The sequence below is a fragment of the Gorilla gorilla genome, chromosome 11, assembly GCF_029281585.2.
Source record: "Gorilla gorilla gorilla isolate KB3781 chromosome 11, NHGRI_mGorGor1-v2.1_pri, whole genome shotgun sequence".
Lineage (NCBI taxonomy): Eukaryota > Metazoa > Chordata > Mammalia > Primates > Hominidae > Gorilla > Gorilla gorilla.
The window spans coordinates 42,920,220-42,943,911 of record NC_073235.2 but is presented as its reverse complement, the minus strand read 5'-3'; the positions used below and the strand labels follow the sequence as shown (position 1 = coordinate 42,943,911).

The window sequence follows — 23,692 nt, the reverse complement described above, 5'->3', positions numbered from 1 at the left end:
AGAGCACCTGATGCAGTAGTAGCAGTGGGATTTGAGCTTGCTCTATGTTGCCCAGGGGAGGTATTCTCATTTCTCAGGTGATGGGCAGGACCATAGAGCTCCCAAAAGTTTATGTCCTTTGTGTTAAGCTACCAGGGCAGGTGGAGATGCATAGCCAGGCAGGGCCTATCTCAGGTGGAACAGCACTCTGACTCTCCATTTGTGGGGCAAGCTGCAGCCCTTTTGGGGGTTGGGGGCAGTTCTCAAGCCACTGAGGTAATAATGTTCCAGTGGAGAGCACAACTGACTTGGCTACACAGAAGAGTTCATGCAAGGAATGGGGAACAGCAGGCAGCAGGAAGCCTCACCCAGATTCCATGCAGTTGGCAAGGCAGATCTCACTCCCACAGTGCTCTGCTAATAGTACTGGACTAAGTCTCAGGTATCCTGCACTGAGAACCCAAACTTGCCCGAGGCCGTAAGCTTTCCCTGCAGAGACAGCAACAGAGGCTTTCAGACCATGTCACTCCCCATCTGCCTCACAAGGCCAGGCACCCAGCTCCTGCACTCATGCCTGCAGTGTACTTCCCACTAGCCCCCCAAGTTCTGGACAAGAGAGTTCATCCCCACCCAAGGTTACATTACCAAATTCAGTTCGGAGCTTCTTTCAACCCGTGGCCACTGCTTGAGATAGTTAACAGATTTTCTTGAAGTTCCCTGTGAGATCTAATAAGGAATGGCTTCCCTTAGTTTACACTGAGACTGGAAATACCGCCAAGGCACTTCCCACTGCTGCTTTTACTTTTATCTTTTTTACCACTCTCTAAATCAGTTCCAGCTCTGGGAGGTTTAAGGCCTTCCCCTGTGACATGGAATTTCAGGTTCCCCATTGGGAATGTGTATCCTGGAGGCAGTCTCTTCCGTCTCACACTCTGGGTACTTAAGAGTTTTTTACCTGCCTCACAATGTAGGCTTCTGCCTGACACTTCTTTCAAACGGTCTGTGGTTTCTTTTGGTTTTCCTATTAAGTTCCTGTGTTGCTTTTTGGAAAAATAGTTCTCACTGTGAATCTCTACACATTATTCTCTCCTTCCAAGTGGAAGAGACATGCTAGCACTGCTTTCAGTCTGCCACCTTCAATGCATGATTGTTGAATAAATGATTGCATAAATCTTGTCTCAAGTTCGGAGTTTCCAAAATTAGAACCTATACCCACAAAGATATGAATACAGAAGTATACTTTGGAGATAATTCCAGAAACCACTAGTAGGGGAGTAGGGAAGTAAACCAGGGAAAGGAAGAAACCCAATAGAGGGTACATTATCAGGTATGTTGCTACAGGAATGAGATTCATCCTACCAGGAAACTCTGGGAGATAGTGTAGAATCCTCAGGATTACCCCAAACAAGAGACAGGGCTGGAATATGTATTCATCAGCTACAGTCAGTCGTTGGTTTAGGGCTGCTCTGGGAGAGGGTTTGGAGTGATTAATGGCCTGATGGGGACTTCCAGATTGGGCTCAGGCAGAGTTGCATGTGCTTGTTGTTAAAAGCCATTTGCTTAGTGTGGACAGAAATGGTGAATATCGAGGAGTGTAGATGGGGCACTGACATCATATATTTCAGATCCATACACCAGAAAAAGGCTTCATCACTTGAGTGTTCAAGAACCTAAGGCCATCTCTACATTTAAGGGGCTCTCAACAGTTCAAGATGTTGTTCTTGTTCTGCTCTAACCACAAATTACCAACCAAAGCTTTGTATTCAACTGAAATCAGATTTTAAAATGCATTAAATTTATTTTCAAGGAAAAACAAAACTGACAAAAGGGAATACCAAAGACTGTCTAAGTGTGTTAGGGCCAAGAGACTACCTTACAATGTATCCAAATAACTAGATCATAGTTTAGGACTTGTAACTATTGATCATTATCATCTATCACAACGGTTTCCTCTTCCTTTTGTTAGCTTTTCCGTAAAGTCTTTACAGCCTGCCATTGGAGTACTTAGATCTTATCCTGACCTTATGTAATCTGCTCTGTTGAAATGATTCTACAAATGAAAATAAAAGATGATTTGACAATAGATACTTTAAGTAGGTTACCAAAAAGAGAGACTGGCCGGCAGACAATGGTGTTTCTAAAACGTACTTTTCTTCATAGAGCCTGTGCTCCAGACAATAAGCAATATATATTTTTTTAAGCATTGTAAGCTGTATAAACTGTGGCTTCTCTAATATATTTGGGGCATAGGGAGGAAAATATAAGAAAATAAAACTGTACTTTATAACATCCTTATCTATATAGGAAAACAAAAGGAACAATTAAATGCTTTACACATTTTGAGTAACATTTGAAATGATTCAGCGTAAAAAAGATATAACAGAAAAAATTATGCCAGACGATACTAGTAGTACTTGAAAGTTGAAAGTATATTTTAGTGCAATTCTCCAAGAATTTATACACAAAAAGTAAATGTATTTTAATGAGAAAATTTAAAAATATCAAATATCCTGAAAATCTAAGGGCACATTGAATAAGTGGGGTGTGTGTGTGTGTGTGTGTGTGTGTGTGTGTGTGTGTATGTATGTATGTATCTTGGCCTTCTCTTTTTAAGTAATAATGTACTAAGTTTTAGATCAATTCTAAAAGATCAAATAGAAATGTTAAAGAAAAAGAAAGATAAGTATTTGAATGGTTTATTCAATGGGACTCATTAGCACATTTTTATTTTATTATTCTCAACTGAATTTATTATGCACTTTCCAATGAATGTTGGATGGAAAAATGATTTGGGGGAGTTTTAAAGAAAAACAGATTTTTAAAAAAAATGTAATTCTGACCCTAATGCCTTCCCACACTCCCTGCAATACTGAAACAAAAATATTCCATTCATTACAAGTTATACATTTAGACACATTGTTCCAAGGAGATGAACCTATAGGGAAACAAATAATAATATGGGAAAATTTTTCTTCAGTTTCAGAATTTGTTCTTCCTGGAATTCAATTAGAGATACAGTTTTCATGTTCAAAGACAAATATAATTACATAAGAATTCTGATTCTTGGCTTGGCATAGTGATGTGTGCCAATGGTCCCTGCTATTCAGGAGAATGAGACAGGAAGATTGCCTGAGCCCAGGAGTTGGAGACTGCAATGAGTGATAGTCATGCCATTGCACTCCAGCCTGGGTAACAGAAAGACACCCTTTCTCAAAACAAAAACAACAACAACAATAAAAGAGAAAGAAAGAGAAAAAACAGAAAATCTGATTTTTGTGAGAATCTGACAGTGCCCTCTCCACAGTGTATGTGTTTGTGTGTGTTTGTGTCCGTGTGTTGTATGAGTGGTTCCAGAGATCACTAGCAGTATGCTTTGGATGCATATAAAACAAGTATCTACATTCATACTGGATATGTATGTGTGTCTGTGTCCTTTTTCCTTGATTTTATGAGTATCTCCCCTTTCCTTGGGTTTTTATTTAGTAATGTTTATCTAATATATGTATGTGGATAAATAATAATTTAGATAAAATTTTCTCTATATTCCCCTCTATCTTCACTTTCCACCTTGGTTTTATAATCTCAAAAAAAAGATTTGCTAACTGTGGTTATAAAGTTGGCAAAATAAGTTATTCCACATTATTAAAAGAATATGGTTCTTCCTATTCATAATTATTGATTGATAATGATTGCAGACTCCAAATAAACATGAATGATAAGTTTAAAGCTTCATCATACATGAGAAAAGTTTCAAGGATGTCAATCAGAAAGAATATTTATCTTTGCTAAGCAAATAACAAATACATTAGATTGCACCTAAGAATTTTAACACCCATGCAAGCATCATTAGAATGTATACAGAACAAGATAAATATATAAATATTATCAAATACAAAAATGTGGTCAATGTCCCTAAAGAATGATCTTTTGAAGCAGGTATCCACATCCTTAACTGTTGATAAAAAGTATTTTATTTCAAATATTAATTATCTTTCTTATTCACATTGGAAAAAACAAAACACAAACCTATAAATGACAAGCTGTACATAACTGTTTAAACTAAGGTATATCTACAAGAGAAATATTATACAGCCATAGAAATGACACTTGTCAGGATTTTTAATAACCTAGAAAAATATTTGTATATAATTTTTAGTGAAATGTGCAATATATAAAATTTCATTTATAGTCAGAAACATGCCATGGAGCTTGCCTCTGTGTTGTATGACTATGGGCAATTTGTTTCTACTTTTCTATATTACATCATGTTAAATTTCCCAAAAAGTATATGTTACTTATGTAATGGAAATAAGTGCCACTTTCCAAGGAATACAAGTCTAATTCAAAGTAAAATGAACACATGGACACAGGGAGGGGAACAACACACACTAGAGCCTGTTGAGGGTTGGGGAGAGGGGAGGGGAGAGCATTGGAGCATAAGAAGAATGCGTGCTGGGCTTAATACCTAGGTGATGGGTTGATAGGTTCAGCAAACCACAATGGCACACGTGTACCTGTGCAACAGACCTGCACATCCTGCACGTGTACCCCAGAACTTAAAGATTAGAAAAAATGTTAAAAAAGTAATTTTATAGACTTGATAATTAAAAATAAAAGCAGATAATAAAATCAAGCATATTTTTGTTTAAAACTCTCTAGAGGTCTTCTAATCTTCCATATATCTCAGGTGGGGAATCTGGTACCCCACAGCATTTCAGTGTCTTCTATGATTCTAATACTCTGTGACCTTGAGCAAGTCACCAATACTTGTTATTTGCTTGTAAAATGAATGGGATGCTTTACAAAGTTATAGTAATATCTATTCACTTAAAACAATGAGGTGGTGAATGTAAAGGACCTAAATCAGTGCTGACAACCAAAATCTCAGAAATCACCACTAAATCACTTAACTCATGTAACCAAACACCACCTGTTCCCCCAAAACCTATTGAAGTAAAAAATAATAAAATGAAATAAATACCTGTGTTCTTCCTCCAAAATTAACACAACTTGATTATAAAGTTGACAGTACAATTCACATCTTTTAATTTTTCGGATACTATTTATTAACTAGCTATTAAATAGTGTTTACTATTAACTCTTACTAGTTACTATTTGTTTTACCAGATATTAACTTAATGCTGTATGTATTTCCGTTCAGTTTTTAGTAGAGTAAACTGAGGCACAAAGAAGATAAATAATCGCCCTCTGTTATATGTTAATTGGAGCCAGAACTAGGATTCAAATCAAGTTCCGCCTTTAACTTTTGGGCTGTTTCTACCTTGCTTCATCGCCTCACTCCAAATCAAAGTCTGAATCTCTCCATCCAAAAATATAAAGTGAATTGAGCAATTGTATGGTGATTCTGATCAGGATCAGACAAGCTAGACAAATATAATCAAATATCTATTTTAAGATATTTTAGTAGATTCGACTTTTAATGTATTTACTTTGCTTTTAAAATAAAACAGAATAAATAGTAGGAAAAATAAAAGAGGCTTATTTTGTTTGTCTCTCAGCTGGTTGAAGGAGCTTAAGTGGAATTGCTAGAATATTCTACTAGAATCTGTAACAGGGGCTCAAGGATGACTCTGAAGACCTCTCTATCCCTCTATGTTATCGAGATTTATGTTATGCCTCTGTACTTGTGGTTCACAAATGCAAATTTGTTTGTACAACATTACTGTACAATTTGTCAATACTGCAGGCTGATGAAAAGAGAATGATGAATGGAATAGCAGGGGTTTTGAAGATGACCTAGTGTATACTGGCAAAAGATGAGAGTGTAACTACTTTCCCCTTCCCCCCACTCACTTCATAACCATAAAGTTACAACACAAATTTCTGAATGAGAAAAAAAAATCACAAATTCTTGTCAAGTGTGATAGATGGCATTACAGAATGTAATATGACACTTGCTAAAACTGCATAATGTGAATTCAAAAAATTTCCACTGAATATTACATTGCATTGACATGCAATTTTTAAAATGTCATTATTGGAGCCTCTACAGAGCTAGCTTATTATAGATTCACCTCTTTATAAAGAAAATATGTCATTGGCAATTTGTTTTGCTTTATAAGCCTTTCTCTTCTCTATCTGGAAGAATAACATAAAAGTTTTGAAAAATAACAATTCAGAAACAAAACAGAAGTGGTTGGCTCTCACTGGGATAAGCTGCAGCTGGCACTGTTATTCTTAACTGCTGGTGCGTCCACATAACCTGTCCACTTTCCCTAGAAGAACAGGTTGTCCCTGTAAGTGCTCATTGAGGAATATTACCCTGTTGGATGAGAAGTAACATGAAATTAATTTTCAGATTCACCGAACACTTTACAAAGTAGGTTAACCTGCAGCTTTCCAGATAATATCACTAAATGCTATAATAGTATATGTCATGTAGAGACTATGCTAAAACAAAGGTGGCTGTACCAGCTCCTGTGGAAGCATGGGTTTGTGAATCCCTTTTTAAAATAAAACTGATTCTGACTCTTCTGGCAGTAAATGACTGCATTACTCAGGTAATTATAAACCAATGAGATAGCCTGGGAATTATGTAAGTAGCACATACAGATAACAACATTACTATTAGGAGTCTGTAATATTTTAAGCAATAAAAATTGCAAAGTAAGTATTCCCATTAGTCAGGATTTGTGTGCAAATCACAGAAATCCAACACAAGCTAGTGGTAAAATGGAATTTCAGTCTTGATTACAAGGAGTGGATAGAGTAGATGTGGGGCAGAATTTGTATCCAAGTATTCACATATAGTCATTAGATACCAATCTCATTTTTTTCTCCATTTATGTCTTTACTCTGTTAGTGTCTTCTGAGACACCAGTTCTTAAAATGGCCCCTAGAAATATGAGGTTATGATACTTACAATCTCAATGGGAGAAAAATAATCTCTTTCAAAATCTATAGGCATGACCTCAAACAACTTTCATTGACCTTCCTAGGTTATCGACAGAAACTTCTAATTGCCTGTTTCTATACCATTTTACTTTTGCTTTCTCCTTAGACACAGAACTTTACCTCTTAGCTTGACATATTGCTGTGTAGAAGTTATCACATTTTCCAGCTTCTCTTGTGTTGTCGTGTGACTAAGTTTTGACCACTGAGATAGAAGCAGAATGTTATGTGGGACTTCCAAGAAAATGGTTCAAGGGTAGTTTTCTCAACATGGAAGGGCTTCTTCCTTTGCCCTTCTGTCCCTTTTCCTCTGGCCTGCAAAGTTATGTCTTGAGCTCTAGCAGTCATGGGTGGTGGAGCAGAAAGATAGAAGTGTCAGTTCCTGAGGACATCACCTGGCCACCATACAATCCCTGTACTGCCTCCTCAATGCCTTTCTAATGTAAAAGCATAATGACTGATCGCATTTCAGCAGTAAATTACAATGGACCAACTATACTCCAGGGCAGTAGACAGTATGCCACCCTAGGTCAGGCCGTCCTCCCTTGTGGTAGTGGAAGTAGGGATCCAGAATTAATGGCTTCACCAGGTATGAGAACAGTAGTTTCAAAAAACAAAACAAAAATGAAAGCTGATTAAAACAATAAGAATGTTATATATTTACTAAGTGTGTATGCACCAAAAAAAAAAAAATATATATGTGCCAGTAAACCCTATGGGCTACAGAAAAGGAGACAGAGAATATGTTCTCCTCACATCTGTTACCACTTTGGGTGAACTTGTAATCAGTCAAGGAGATTTAGTACATTTGCAAGACAGCATGTATAGCTATTTGTTTCCTTATAATGTAAAAAGAGATGTTGAGGAGTGTTTAGAATGAGAGAACAGAATTGTATAAGGTTGATTTAAAAAGAGAAAATAATGACTTCTCTATAAAAGGTCATGCTTTGATAGTTAAGAGATGGTTAACCTGCCTCCCAAGAGAAGATGAGGTCTTCTACAAAAGAAAGTTGGCCAGTTCTAACTCCATCCTTCTGACTCCATAATGTTATAATCTGGAAATCAAAGGAACAAGGAGCTGCCATGACTGAAGCTTAACTTCCTTGTTCCCATAGTTCTTTTCACCTCATTATTTCCATTACTATATTTATTTATTTATTTATTGGTAACCAACATTACTACCTGTTACCCAACTATTTGTAATTATCATGTTTCCTGAAACAGAAGATAGAAAATGGTAACTACAAAAGAACAGTAGCAAGAAGGACAAAACTTTGTATTTCCAATATCTCTTAATCCCCAAATTAAAGTCCTCTTCCTAATTTTACTCTAAAATGGTTTTATGCATTATATTTTCAAACTAATAGCAAACTAAAAAAAAAGGAACAAAACAATTTTTCTGGTCAGCTGAATAAAACACATGGCTGACTTACAAGTGGTATTTCATTTTCTAAACAACTAAAACATTAATCAATAGTGTAACAGTATATAATTTCAATTTGTTTAGGTAGCTACTGATTCATTATTTTGTGACATATTTAATAAACAAAAAATTACATATATACACAACAGGCTTTATTTCACATATTCATTGAAGAACTGACAGTGTTTCCCCAATAATGTAATGTATTTATCTTGATCTCTGCCACAAAGCTAAAAAAAAAAAAAAAAAAAAAATGTAGAATGGGAAACTTAGACTCCATCTCTACAAAAAATAAAAGAAAATAAATTAGCCAGGCTTGGTGGTGTGTGCGTAGTCCAGGCTACTTGGCAAGCTGAGGTGGGAGGATCACTTGAGTCCAGGAGGTCGAGATTGCAGTGAGCTATGATTGCACCACTGCATTCCAGCCTGGGTGACAGAACAAAATACTGTCTCTGAAAAAAAAAAAAAAAAAGTTATATATGAAAGGCCTACATATAACATTTTAATTGTTAGATATTAGTGGAAAAACTTTGTGGTGTATGTTTATTTAGAATGTTTTCAGGAGGAAATAAAAAGTGGTACAGAAAACATGAAAGCATGAAAACATCCTTAAATTCACAGATTAAAATAAAACCTTTGGCACTCTTGAAGAAGATGCATCTTTAGACAATTTATATCCTATATTCTGAATCACATGTATTATAGTTAGGCTATATAGGAAAGCACTGGTCTCTACTAAAAGTACAAAAATTAGCCGGGTGTGGTAGCACATGCCTGTAGTCCCAGCTACTTGGGAGGCTGAGGCAAGAGAATTGCTTGAATTCAGGAGGTAGAGGTTGCAGTGGGCTGAGATCATGTCACTGCACTCCAGCCTGGGTGACAGAGCAAGATCGCATCTCCAAAAAAAAAAGGTTGCATTCTTTTGAATCCGTGCACTGATCACACAATTTAGTCTAGGTCATTGAATCTGCATTTTTACATAAACAATAGGGCAGAGAAAGCAATCAGATATGCATTTGTCTCAGGTGAACAGAGGGATGATCTTCTGTCCCCCGCACCTGTGAAGATAAACTCAGCGTTTAGATTGCCAGGTTGAAATTCAATGGAACTGTTTTAGGGTAAATATCTTGAGGTTCACAAGGAATTTCCTTGTGAGCAAATTGTGAGGGAGGTATGCAGTGTAAAAAAAAAAAAAAAAAAAAAACTTTGTAGCTGTGTTATTTAAGAATGAAATGAAAGAGAAAGACAGGTTTGCCTGATGTAATTCTCAGCTTGACTTTTCCCTTGTCTTAGTGATTTTAGGGTCCTGGGATTTATTTTCCTTTCACATGTGTAAATATCCCTCTTTTATTACCATTTAAGAGACTGAATCTCAGAGCAGTTCAATCATTTGCCCATTGCTACATGCTGAAACAGGGAAGTAGCAACTTGAATCCAGACAGTCTCACTCCAGCCATGGTGTGTTTCCCATTACTTTGGGATACATGCAAAATCTTGCGAATACTTTAAAACTTGCATAATTGATGAGCATAAATAATAGAATAATTCTGTTTCATTTTAATTATGAAACAGAATAAAAACATGGTAGCCTCAAATGTCAAATAAATCTCTAGAAAAACATATATGTACTTTTTTTTGCTATTACTTACAGTTAATTAGTATAAAGCATTTAAATTCTGGAGCTTAAATTCTGAGGCTCTAAGGAAGTTTGTTTTTGTTTTTGTTTCGTTTAGTTTTGCAGGCAATTCTCTGTAATTCATACTACCTTCCCATGCTGATAATTCCTAAGTATTCAGGGACTAAATGAACAATATTTTATCATGGTGTAATTGTTTGGGTTTTTTTTAAACTGCTTGCAATTCTAATAGCAAGGTAATTTTAATTAAAACAAAATGAAGTACACAGATCTTATTCGTTTTGATGAGTTTCTTCTACAGTATACAACATGTAACAGACACCCAAAACAAGATACAGAAACTTTTCTTCTACCCAGATACTTCCCTGATGCTCCTTTCAATCAATTCTCCCAACACTCCTCTTCACATCCACTAATTCTTATATCACCATGGATTGGTTCTGTTTGTGTTTGGATTTTATATACATAGATATGGTAGCCATTATTTTGCTTGTGACTTTTTCATTTGCATAATGCTGTCAAATATTGTTTAATGCTGTCAAAAATATTTTTGACTTATTGTATGTTAAGAATTTAGTTTTTTTATTCTTGGGTAATATTCAGTGTAACGAATATATTCCAATTTGAATGATTTTAGTAGTTAATAGTTATGATAAGTTTGCTTATCATAATCAGAAAGGTTATAGCAATAACATGTCTCATACAAATTAGTTTTATAAATATTTTTATTGGGTGAATACCTACAAGAAAAATTGCTGAGTCACGTGGTAGATATGTTTACCTTTATGAAAACCAGCAAGAGAGTCTAGGTCTTCCATATTCTCATAAAAATTAGATATGGCCTTTTTGATTTGAGTAATTCCAGTAGATATGTAGTGTTATCTCATTGTAGTTTTCATTTGCATTAGCTTGATGACTAACGATTTTGAGAACCTTTATTTGCTACTCAAATATGTTGTGTGTGTGTGTGTGTGTGTGAAGTTTCTATTCAAGTGTTTTGCCAACAAATGAGTAGGCTGTGTAAGAATTTTTATATATTCTGGATAATTCCTTTCTAAGATATGTATGTGATAAATCTCTTTATTTAATGATATGTCCCTCATCTATTCAGTTGGTTAATAGTGTCTTTTAAAGACCAAAACATTTTAATTGTGTTGAAGTCTAATTTATCATTTTTTTATTTTACTGTGAATGCTTTTTTTCAATGTCTGTCCAAGTAACCCTTGTCTTTTCCAACATTATAAGAGTATTTTCCTATATTCTAGAAATTTTACATTATGTTTATACTTTCAGATTGCTTTTTTATGTATGGCATGGGATGGAGATTTATGTTTTTTATAGAGATAACCACTTGTTTTAGCAATATTTGTTTTAAAAGACTTGCCTTGCTTCATCAAATTGGCTAGAGGCCTTTATTGAAACTCAATTGACCATATGTACATTACTTTTTTTTTTATTCATTTTGTCTAGTAGTACATTCTCTTGATTACTGTAGCTTTATAGTAAGTCTTACAATCAAGTACTGTAAATTCTCCAGCTTAATTTTTCTTTTTCAAGAAATGTTTGATTATTCTACAACCTTTGCATTTCCATTTTTTTTCTGTTTGTTTTTTACATAGAGTCTCACTCTTGTCACCTAGGCTGGAGTGCGACAGCACGGCACAGCTCACTGCAACCTCTGCCTCCTGGGCTCAAGTGATTCTCCTGCCTCAGCTTCCCAAGTAGCTGGGACTGCAGGCACATGCCACCACACCTGGCTAATTTTCATGTTTTTTAGTAGAGACGGGGTTTCAATCAGTTGGCCAGGCTGGTCTCGAACTCCTTACCTCATGATCTGCCAGCCTCAACCTCCCAAAATGCTGGGATTACTGGTGTGAGCCACCACCACACCCAGCCTTTTCCATGTAATTTTACAACAATCTTATCTGTTTCTTCAAGAAAATCTTGCTGTAATTTGACAGTGATTAAACCAATTATATGAATATATATATATAAAAAACTATATATATATAAAACTTTGGAAAAAATGAACATTTTAAACAATTTTCAGTTTTCTAATCCATAAACATGATATGTATCTGCATTTCTTAGGCATTATTCAATTTTTCTCAGCAATGTTTTATAGTCTTCAGTATAAAAATCATATATAAATTTTGCTAGATTTATTCATAGGCATTTTTTTCATTGATACCATTGTTAGTTTGTTTCATTTTTGTTTATTGCTAACATATAAAAATACAGTTAAATTTATATATTGATCTATATTTTATTACCTTCTTAAATTTACTTATTACTTGCAGTAGTTAGTAGATTCCTTTGGGTCTAAAGAGAAACTTAAATTCCATTCCCACTGTTGTTTTTTATTTCACTTCTCCACATCTTGCTCCCAGAGGCATCCCTAGTGCTAGATTTTTGAATCCCTTTTCAGAAATGTCCCATCCATATACAAACACCAATAATATTGCATTATATACTACATATAATTCTCCTATTTAAAGGTCTCTCATCTTACCTTTCTGGGAGGATCAAATTTATTACCAGTACCACATATATTATGTGATAATATGCTTAAAATGAAAGCAAGTTTCTAAATACTATATTTGTTTTCTCCATACTTATAATACTTGAAAAAGGGAATAATGAGATATTTGAATGCTATTTAACAGTATAAATTAATGTAAAACATTACATATTGTGAGCATTTTATATTAATTACTCTGGAGGTAATATAACATGGAAATATATATGTTCTGTTTTATATCAGTTTTTTGAGCCAGTGATTTTTAATTTTGGTTTCTCATTGGAATCATAGACTAGCTTCAATGAATACTGATGGTTGGATCCCACCCCAGAGAGTCTGATTTTATTGATTTGATATGGGATATGGTTTGGGCAAAGAGATATTTTAAAGTTCCCCAAGTGATTTTAATGTGTAACCAATTTGAGAACTGATGTTTTAGGCCTTACTCATACAGTTCCCCCTCTAAAATGTGTCTCTTTGTGTGCGTGTGTGCACCTCAAGGGAGGTTTGAAGTGCAGAACAATGCTATGTAGTTTCTATTTGTAATTGTTACAAGTAATTTCATGGATCAAAAAAGTTAAATAACTTGGAAACATAAAATTTGTATAACCTTACATAAGGCAACTAATGTTTCCTGCATTACTCTTTCTTCATGCCCCAAAAGGAAATTTTAGCAATGAACTCTAACTTGTTTTTGTTAAGAAATAGGTGCAGGTATTTTTAAACACAAACTATGATACAAATGTTTAAATATAGAAAAAATACAAAATGGATTTAGGAAAAAAAATAAAAAACGTATTAAATTGATTGTCATTACCAAATATTAACCTTTGGCAGACAAGGAGAATTGTTGTGCTGAGAGTCAGTGCTATAAAACTGGATTACATGGGCTATTTTTCTGGTCCAGTCTGATCTTTCTTATTTTCTTATATCCTAACATTTTAAGACATTATTTAAAAATAGTACAAGCAGGCCAGGCATGGTGGCTCACGCCTGTAATCCCAACACGTTGGGAGGCTGAGACTGGCGGATCACCTGAGGTCAGGAGTTCACGACCAGCCTGGCCTACATGGCGAAACCCTGTCTCTACTAAAAATACAAAAATTAGCCGGGTATGGTGGTGCACACCTGTAATCCTAGCTACTCGGGAGGCTGAGGCAGGAGAATCACTTGAACTCAGGAAGCGGAGGTTGCAGTGAGCCAAGATCATGCCACTGCACTCCAGCCTGCGGGATAGAGCAAGACTCCATCTCCAGGAAAAAAAAAAAAAAAAGTACAAGCAACACATGCAAGGAGTAAATAAGACTAATGTTTACACATGGAACAGTATTTTTAGAGTTTATTATAACTGGCAAATAAAATAGACATCCAAATTGTTCAGTACAAAACCTCATATTTTCAGTGGCCATTCAATCTAACATATTTCCTGATTGGCTGAGGTGTGTAGAATGTAACATTAGAAATTCTGCAAAATTTAGGCCAAATTTTAAACCTAAAGTTAAATATAACACAGACAAAGTGGACATAATATAAAGCAGAAAACATTGCACCTGACATTCTGAATAATTATTAGCAGGCAGGAAGAAAAGGAGGAAGGGAAATTCAGGCAATACTTAAAAAAAAAATAGAAAAATGCATTTGAAATCTATCATAAGAATTTCTCTAATAAAATGTTGCTGAAGCTGGAGCTGGATATAAATTCCTACTTTTCCATTTAACATATTTGTAAGATTGGAGAAATTATTTAAATGTTTTGAGAGTTATTTTCCTCATATGTTTAAATAAATATAACAATAGTTTAAAATATTATGAGGATTGGGTGTGATTCTGTGTATGAAAATGCTTAGCAAAGAGGCTGGATCCTCAATAGATGCTCAGTATTTAATTTTCATAAGTATACCTAAGTCACTTTTGCTTTCTTAATGTTATTTAAGTCTGAATTCTGTAAGTTGCATTTCGAAGTAAAGCACAAAACCACCACCAATAACTTACCCACTCCTTTAGCTAATTTGTTTTACTAGTCTGAGACTGGAAGCACTTCACTATCCATCTCTAGTGTGGCTGATAAGGAGTTGATCTAAGTACATGAAAGGGAAATGTGTTCTAAATTGTGTATTGTATTAAGGCGTATAATTTTATCATTTTAGTGTTATTTAATTCATAATTTTGATACTTTAGAACCTTGCTATTCAGTGTGCTTCATAGACAAAAGGCAACATTATTGCCAGCCAGCTCATCAGAAACCCAGACCTACTGAATCCCAATTTCCATTATAGCAAAATTCCCAAATGACTTATATGTATGCACATTAAGGTTTAATGGAGCACTGTTTTAGCTATACATAGTTCAATATTACTCTTTAAATACATATGATTTAAATTTTAAATAAATTCTTATTACATGCATTCTGATTCTGGCTGATATAGATGTAAGTTACATTTGTTGTAAAAAGCGCTAGATCAGGAGTAGAAGCACACTTCTTTTATATTGGCTGTGCCATTTAATAATAGTGAAAATTTATTAAGTTCCTAAATTTCCAAAAGTTTTTATTTCACCATCTGTAAAGTGAAAGGCTAGTTAATACTTTTCCTGGTACTCAGTGGAATTGTTTAAAGGTTCATGTGAGATGGCACATAATTAATGTTCAAACTCTGTACACATGTGAAGCATTATTATAACCTATGAGTTTATGAGTGGGCAGTGGCCAGGATTTAGAAAGAACAACTAATCACAGATCAATTATGAATAAGAGCTCCTTAGGGAGAAAGACAAGATGACAACCACAGAATTTGATTAATAACCATATATTTTGTTGCTTCATAGCAGAAATACAGGGTGGATAAGAGAGGAAGTGTCCTAAAGGAAAGGACAACCTCCTGAAGTGCTGGGATTACAGGCGTGAGCCACCATGCCCGGCCAATTTTGATTTTTTAAACACTGATTTGTGTTGACTTTGCTTGGATGGTCCAATCGGTTTCTTACTGATTAGCTCGCGGTGAAAGCATGAACAAACAACATAAAAACAAGACAAAAAATATATATTTTCCTCAGCACTTGCCTTCAATTTTCCCTAAGTATGCTTCTTAGTAACTGAATTAAGGAAACATTATATGCCATGGATTTGGCATGGCAGTGAGGACGTTGTGAGGGATGTCTTCATGGAAATCTACAATGCAAACTCTGGTTCTTTCCATTACAGATAAAAAGACTTGTGGACCTCATGAATTCCAGTGTAAAAACAACAACTGTATTCCCGATCACTGGCGGTGTGATAGCCAAAATGACTGCAGTGATAATTCAGATGAAGAAAACTGTAGTAAGTAACTCTTGCCTAATAATGTTTTGAGCTTGACAGCCCATTCAATAAGCAGGATGGCAATTTTTAGTTCTGTTAAGGTATAAATTTGAACCTGTCTTATGGCTCACATTTTTATACATATATTCACATTTGGACAAGAATATTCAGACTACCTGAATTTCAAATGGTAGAATTATTGAAATGCTTATCCTAAGAGTTATTTTGTTACAGTTCTCACGACTGGTATGAAAGTATCATGAGGTTTAATGCAACCCATTAGTATGCAATGAAGGAAACCCTTGATGCAAGTTCACACAATGAGCTGAATGATGTGGAGTCACTACAAAACATCTCATTCTTTAACAAATGGTATTCATTTTATTTCAGTCTCAAATCCTTTTACACTATAAATTCGCCCATGAGCATATTTCAGTGAAATATCACTTATTCTCTCTACAGTAGTCAACACCTTATATATTCAGGATGCATTTCTCTGAAAATAGAATAACACTATTGTTATCATCTGTCTTCTGCATTTTATATAATAAATTTAATAATAATAATTCTCCCAAAATTTTACTTTCTGAATAGTATGGCAGTTATATAAAATTGTGACAGTATCTCCTGATTGTAGCATTTATTTCAGAATATATATATGTATTTTTTGAGAGAAGGTCTCACCCTGTTGCTCAGGCTGGAGAGCAGTGGCATGATCATGACTCACTGCCGCCTTGATCTCCCAGGATCAGGTGATCCTCCCACCTCAACCTTCCAGCTGGGACTACGGAAGCATGCCACCACACCTGGCTAGTTTTCTTTATTATTTGTAGAGATGGGATCTTGCCATGTTGCGCAGGCTGATCTCTAACTCTTGGGCCCATGCAATAAACCCTGGCCTCCCAAAGTGTGGGGATGACAGGCGTGAGCTGCCACACTTGGCCTGAATATATTTCTTATTGGCACTTTTATACACTGTCATTTAAACAAAGAAATCTATACAAGCATGTTTAAAATAAGATAATAATGAAATTCCATTTATTAAATATTTATATCTGGTACTTCCAAGAAGACTTGATGCAGATTAATAACGATAATGTCTATTCTTGCAGACATCTCATTGGACTAAGAGCATTCATTTCCCCAGAGGCAGAAGACTAAATCTGCATAGGAATATGTTATATTAAAGCATATAATTAGTAGAGCGAAAGCCTTAATAAACCACTTGGATATTTGCCTTGCAAAATACAAACTAATGTTTTGGATAACTTTCAAAACTTAATCAGACCTGTCTTTGGGAATGAAGTATATTAAGCATGAAATCTCTGGATTATTGTGATTACAGAATACCCTGAATATAGAAACTTTTATAACTCCCTCTTTACATACATATCTTCTAACAGGTCACAGTCTTTAGAAAGATAAAGAGCATTGCAGAGAGTCAATAGAGTTTTAGATTTCTTTAATCACCAGTTTTTAAAAACTATATATGGAAGTTCTCTGATCCACTTAATGATTAAAATAAAATTCTGACGGGGTGGAGCTGGTAGGGATAGAAACATAAATACAAAAAAATCCCACAATTATGCATATACTTTCTGCTTATTTATGAAACAGAACTTAAGTGTACAAATATCTACTTAGCTTTTTTTTTTGATATATTTGGTGTTAATCATCTATGAGGTAACTGAGAGCAAATGCCTTATAACGGAAGGATGTTGAAAGCAGAAGAAGGTGGATGAGAGGCCAACTCTGTAGACATGTCTTGGAGAACTTTTATTCACGGTGTGGTTGAATCTATGTGAGAAGTTAGCCTACTGCTATAATAAGAAAAGCAGGAGAAGAAGGAAGGGCTCGCCTGCTTCTGAGTCTGCTGCGGTTTTCTAAGCAGCTGAATATCATTGTACTGACATCTAAAAGTCAGCCTCTGGCACAAGAAAGCAAGGAGAAAGAACATTGACTCTCACTTGTCACTGTGGAAACTCAGTGATAAATCACTGTAGCCACAGTGCCCTTAAGAAAAAGCAGGGGAAGTGGTTGCAATATCAAGCATTCCAGTATAAAATACCCAATTATGTGTGGTTCTCTTTTAGTTTCTGTTCACTCTGAGCTTGTCGACTAAGACACGTAATATTGATGAAGTTGCAGAGGAGAGATGACAGTGAACAAGAATGAAGTATTTTACAGTTGTAATATGGAAGAGTAGTAGGCATATATGGGACAAGTATAAGAGCACGTTTACATTTTACACATGTAAGAGGAATGTCAGAGTATGTTAGGGCCAATATCAAAGTATATTAACATGTTTTGAACATGTAAGAGGATGGATCTAGATAATTGAATAGGGCTTGAAGATACTATTTTGAATAGGCCAGAAGAAATGGGAAGGTTTCAACATTGACAATGCCAGTCGTTCTACACAGGCAGAAATTTAGTCAATAAAGAAGGAGAAAAGAATTCAATTACATCTTTGGGGAGCACCAAAATATTAGTCATATAGAAACAAGCTTTAGAAAAAAAATACTATTGCTGTACTAAAATCTATCAAGATATTTGCAATTGTTATCTATGAAAATAATTGTAAACACACACACATCACTGTCCTAATACATTAGGGCTGTGGCATATGTTGTCCTATTTTCTAAATATTATTGATCAATGTTATGAACTTTGATTTACATTTGGCAGTTATTGTTAGCTATTATTAAGTAGTGAAACATATCACAGACATATAAATCAACCTATATGATCATGTGTTGCTTAACAGTGGGGATACATTTTGAGAAATTTGTCGCTAGGCAATTTTGTCATTGTGTGAACGACATCAAGTGTACTTACACAAACATAGATGGTACAGACTACTACACACCTAAACTATATGGTTCAGCTAATTGCTCGTAGGCTAAAAACCTATACAGCATGTTACTGTACTGAATACTGTAGGGAATTGTAACACCATGGTATGTATTTGCCTATCAACATTTAAAAAGTACAGTAAAAATATTATAATTTATGGCACCACCACTGTATGTTGCTGGAAATGTTATTATGTAACACATAACTGTAGTTGAAAAATAACAGCAACGTAATTTAAAGTCACTTTTGGACTTCTTTGTTTATGAATCTGATTTCATGCATTTACTTTTTAAATTGTGTTGGAGATAGTCCAGTGATAGATATGGGAAGAGTTCAAATAGTAGTGGGGCAATTAACTGCCAACTATGTTTTAAATTTAATATGCTTTCTATATTTTTATATATACATAGGATAATTAGTTCATTGTCATTTTATCATCCTCTGCTTATCATTTCCCTCATTAAGTGTTCAGCAGGGACACTTTGCTTCAACAATTATTTCTGCTCTTCAAAACAAGAAAATCTCATTGTCATTGGAGTTATTTTGTAATCCGGATCAGAGGTTTGGAAATAATTGAGAAATCTCAACATAGCTATAATATCTTTATCAACAAAAAATAAAATATGTCATATATGCCATCTAAGTTACTGATTTATGAAATAAATTACTTTATAGCCTTACGTTATTAAGAAGTAACTAAAAATCCAATGGATTTTAAAATAACAAGTAATTAAAAATTAAGTTTTACATAGAGAGACAAGCTGCTTCTGCCTTATTTGAATTTCTAGTACTTTCACACTGAATTTCTATCAGAAGATTATTTGTATAGAGCATAAGTTATACTAATTGTATTCTAAAAATTCTTGTCAAATGCTAACATCGACATTCATATAACTTTTGAACTTATCACTAAGAGTTTTTAAGATAGTAGAGAAACTGAAGTCCAAACGTCTTTCTGCTCTGCCATTAACTCTATGGTTTTGAAAGCCACTTTTATTTCCTGAACACAATTTTCTACAGTTTTGTGTAAGTTGACTTCCAAAGCTCTTTTCAGTTCTGTGGTTGTATGTTTTTACCTCCATCAGTATTGAAAGAAATGATCAGTCTACATGATGCCCCTGTATTTTGTTCATTTTTTCCTCTTTTTTTTTTTTTTTTTGAGAGGGAGCCTCACTTTGTTGCCCAGGCTGGAGTGTAGTGGCGCAATCTTGACTCACTGCAACCTCCGTCTCCTGGGTGCAAGTGATTCTCCTGCCTCAGCCCCCCAAGTAGCTGGGATTACAGGTGCGCATGACAGTGCCCAGCTAATTTTTGTATTTTTCGTGCAGGGGGTTTTCACCATGTTGGCCAGACTGGTCTCGAACTCCTGACCTCAGGTTATCTGCCCACCTCAACCTCCCAAAATGTTGGGATTACAGGCATGAGCCACCACACTCAGCCCTTTATATTTTATTCTTATTGAAGAATCCCAGTTAACCTTCTGAAACATGGAAAACATACCCTGCAAAAGCTTCTTGGTTGCCAATCTGGCTTGTCTAGATGAGGTTTATGGAAAACCTGGTTAATTGTTCCCATGTAGAGTTCCCCATCTACTCTTGGTCCAGGGATATAGGCAATATCAGAGAAAATTAGCATGAATATAGCATTTTGGAAATACGGGGGAAAATGTCACATTCAATTTTTTTTTTCAGATGGGTTAGCTTTTACTACAGTCATGTTGTTTTTGTTATTGTTCTCTTTCACAAGAAAAATAGTATCATGATAAAGTCTGAAAATTGGTCTTTTATTTTATCCAAATAAGATCAAAGTTAAGATAAGCAATAAGGAAAAATTCCTTAGGGCTTTCCGTGATAACTAAATTAGATTTTCCCGAAGAGAGAGTTTCTTTTTGAGCTATCTAGTGGCAAAAGATTCTGAGGTATATGAATGATGGTTAGAAATAGACTTGGTACCCTATTCCTTGATGGTATTTGTACATGTATAAATAATTCATGATTATTATTCAGAAGTAGATTTGCTGGCATTTTTAAAAACGTGATAGAAACACGCAGAATTTCCACTTTCCCTGGAAAAGCTTTTCCCAGCAAATCTCTCAGCCTCTCTACTGCCATTTTGAAGCAGAATAATTAATAATGTTAGGACAAAGTCTCTAGAAAACGAGCATTCTGCGGAACTCTTGGGCAAATGCTTTCAACTACTGGCTTGGTAACTTTTTTTAACCTACATCAACAACTTTCAACCCTTTGTATAGCAAAGTGTGTCAAGGCCTGTGAAGCCTTTGCTGTGTAGCACATGATGAGCACACTTACTTTTAAATAGGATAAAGGCAAATTAGAACATTAGAGGAAGAACTAGTCCCATTCTAAAATTCCCAATTCTATGAAATTAGATGTTTCTTCTGCTGTTTTTAAACATGTAAGCACGACATGTTTTAAATTTACTCTTTCTTTATTCTTTTCATGAAAAAATTGGGGGCTGTTATTTTCCATTGTTAAATAAATTGAACATATTTCCCTATAATTTCTTTCCTCTAAGAATAAAACTGCATGTGTCTGCAACCAGGAGGGCGAAATGGCTTCAGTATGGAATGATGATAACAGCAAATGAGTTTCTTCTTGTTATTAATAAAATAGATATTGCTAGCCATGTGCTTTAGATAAGTAACTTGGCTTCCCAGGGCTTTAATGTTAATCTCTGTAATGTGTGGACACTTATTTTTTCCTCAATTGTATGGGAAGCAATGATACAGCCTACTAGGAAAAAGTACAGGCCCTGGTATCCGGTTGTCTTGATTCAAGTTCAGTTAATAGCTCTTCTGTACGCTCGGTGATTTGAAGTACGTTACTTATCTCTGTGCCTCAATTTACGCATCTAAAACAGGGTGCAAGTATAGCACGTTCCTTAGAGAGTTGTTACAAAAATTCACTGGTGAGTTAATTCAAGTACTTTGCATTAACTTTACCTAGTACCTGACAACAAATAAGCAATCGGTAGATGGTAATTATTATTAGTTATAATAAATATTAATATTAATTGTTATTTTTAAGATTAAAGCATAATCTATGTGAATACCTCATATAAACAAAAAGGGAAATTTCTATTGTCACATTTACTAAACAAAGGAGTGTAGGAACATGAGAAGATTACCCACTTAAGGGCATTTTCCCATTCTATCAAATGGCACCTTGTCTTATACCGTGAAGGTCTTGTTTTAAACTAAACTAAGTAGCAGAGTAGAACAAAATGTTTGCTGACACACATTACTTTTTCTATAGTTCTTCCCATCCAATGTTCTGAAGGGTTTCTTTTCTTTTTTTCTTTTTTTTTTTTTCGAAGCACAGTCTTGCTTTGTCGCCCAGGCTGGAATGCAGTGGCATGATCTCAGCTCACTGCAGCCTCTGTCTCCCAGATTCAAGTAATTATCCCACCTCAGCCTCCCAAGTAGCTGGGATTACAGGTGCCTGCCACCAAGGCAGGCTAATTTTTGTATTTTTAGTAGAGACGGGTTTTTGCCATGTTGACCAGGCTGGCCTTGAACTCCTGATCTCAACTGATCTGCCCGCCTCGGCCTCCCAAGTGCTGAGATTACAGGCGTGAGCCACCGTGCCTTGCCCTGAAAGGGTTTCTTTATATAGGAATGTAGGAGCCCTCATGATACCAAACCATCAAGATGTTACTCTATATGTAGAAACCAAGGGATTGTGTAGAGCAAAATCCAAATGCACACTGATTTACTCACAATCTTTGTGCAGAAAATCAGGCATCATATGGATATTCCTTAATGTCTGTTAGTTATTGCTTCTTGACCCAGTAAGGATATTATTATGTGTGATACAGCTGCAAATACAAGGAATGAACAGAGAAAACACGAAGAGGTCTTTCATCATGTAAGATATCAGTCCTGTTTAGAGAACAAAGACAAAACAAGAGATGATATCCAGCAGTCATATTGATTACTTGCATGAACGAATTTCTGAAATCCTACTTCATTTTCCAGATGAAACATATTCCAATAGGAATTAAGCCAAGTAGTAAGTCATTACTATGTGGCTTATGCCCTATGTGGAATATGGGACACCATAATTAAATCAATAACTGCTAAATTATCTAAATTGACAGGCAAGTGGTATAGGGCACAATAAACAATGGCATAAACAAATGTGCAGTTTTTAAAGATGGATCTTACAAACTAGCTTTGTGTAATATTATCCCTATATACTGTTCTTGTTCCAGGAACTCCAGATTTTCTGGGGACAAAATTGAATAATTAGGATGTTTTTAGAATACATAATATAAAGTCAAATACAAAGGCTAGACTCACTGCCCAGTTAATAATAAACAGTCCAATGGGTACAGAGAGTCACAAAATGTCATACTTACTTAAAGTAAATACATAAAATGACATAGAACTCCAGCAACTAAAAAAGATCATTGTTACAGTATGACAATAGGTACATTTTCAGGCTTATTTTTATTAAACAGTAGACCATTTATCTTTTGTCCTATGTTCCAACTTGTTTTTGTAATGCCATTTTGTACTTATGACTTTAAAAATAAATTTGAAAAATTATTATATTATGTACCATAGATGCTTCATGAGATTTTTCCTAAACAATATATTGGTTCTGTTTGACTAACCTCTTTTTTTTTCTTTAATGCTACCTCATGTCATATGTCATATAAATTTTACAATGCACTTACATATAATAGAATAACCCTGTGCTGTTTTTTTATCCCCAGAGCCACAGACATGTACATTGAAAGATTTCCTCTGTGCCAATGGGGACTGTGTTTCTTCAAGGTTTTGGTGTGATGGAGATTTTGACTGTGCAGATGGCTCTGATGAGGTAGGCATCTTTGTAAAATCAAAAAGAAAGCAGCGCTTTAGAACCACATTTGTAATTATTATTATTCAGTCCAATAAGTGCGGCAAGGACAGCTCAGAAATACTTTGCTCCTGACACACTGAGATAAGTATTATATCCATGTGCTGTGCTCCACATCCCCAGCACAGGGAATAGCTCTTGTGCTGCTATTGACAGTTAATTTTATAGTCTGTTTTACCTCAAC

General features: G+C 35.1%; 1 protein-coding gene across 2 annotated transcripts in view; it reads left to right on the top strand.

Moving 5' to 3' along the window:
* LRP1B (LDL receptor related protein 1B) overlaps positions 1 to 23,692 on the top strand; it is a 1,892,531-nt gene that overhangs the window by 1,722,961 nt on the left and 145,878 nt on the right. For both annotated transcript variants that reach the window (XM_031008804.3, XM_055380092.2), the window contains exons 67-68: positions 15,671 to 15,787; positions 23,363 to 23,469. In XM_031008804.3, coding sequence (XP_030864664.2) covers positions 15,671 to 15,787; positions 23,363 to 23,469 — 224 coding nt within the window. The remainder of the gene's footprint in view (positions 1 to 15,670; positions 15,788 to 23,362; positions 23,470 to 23,692) is intronic.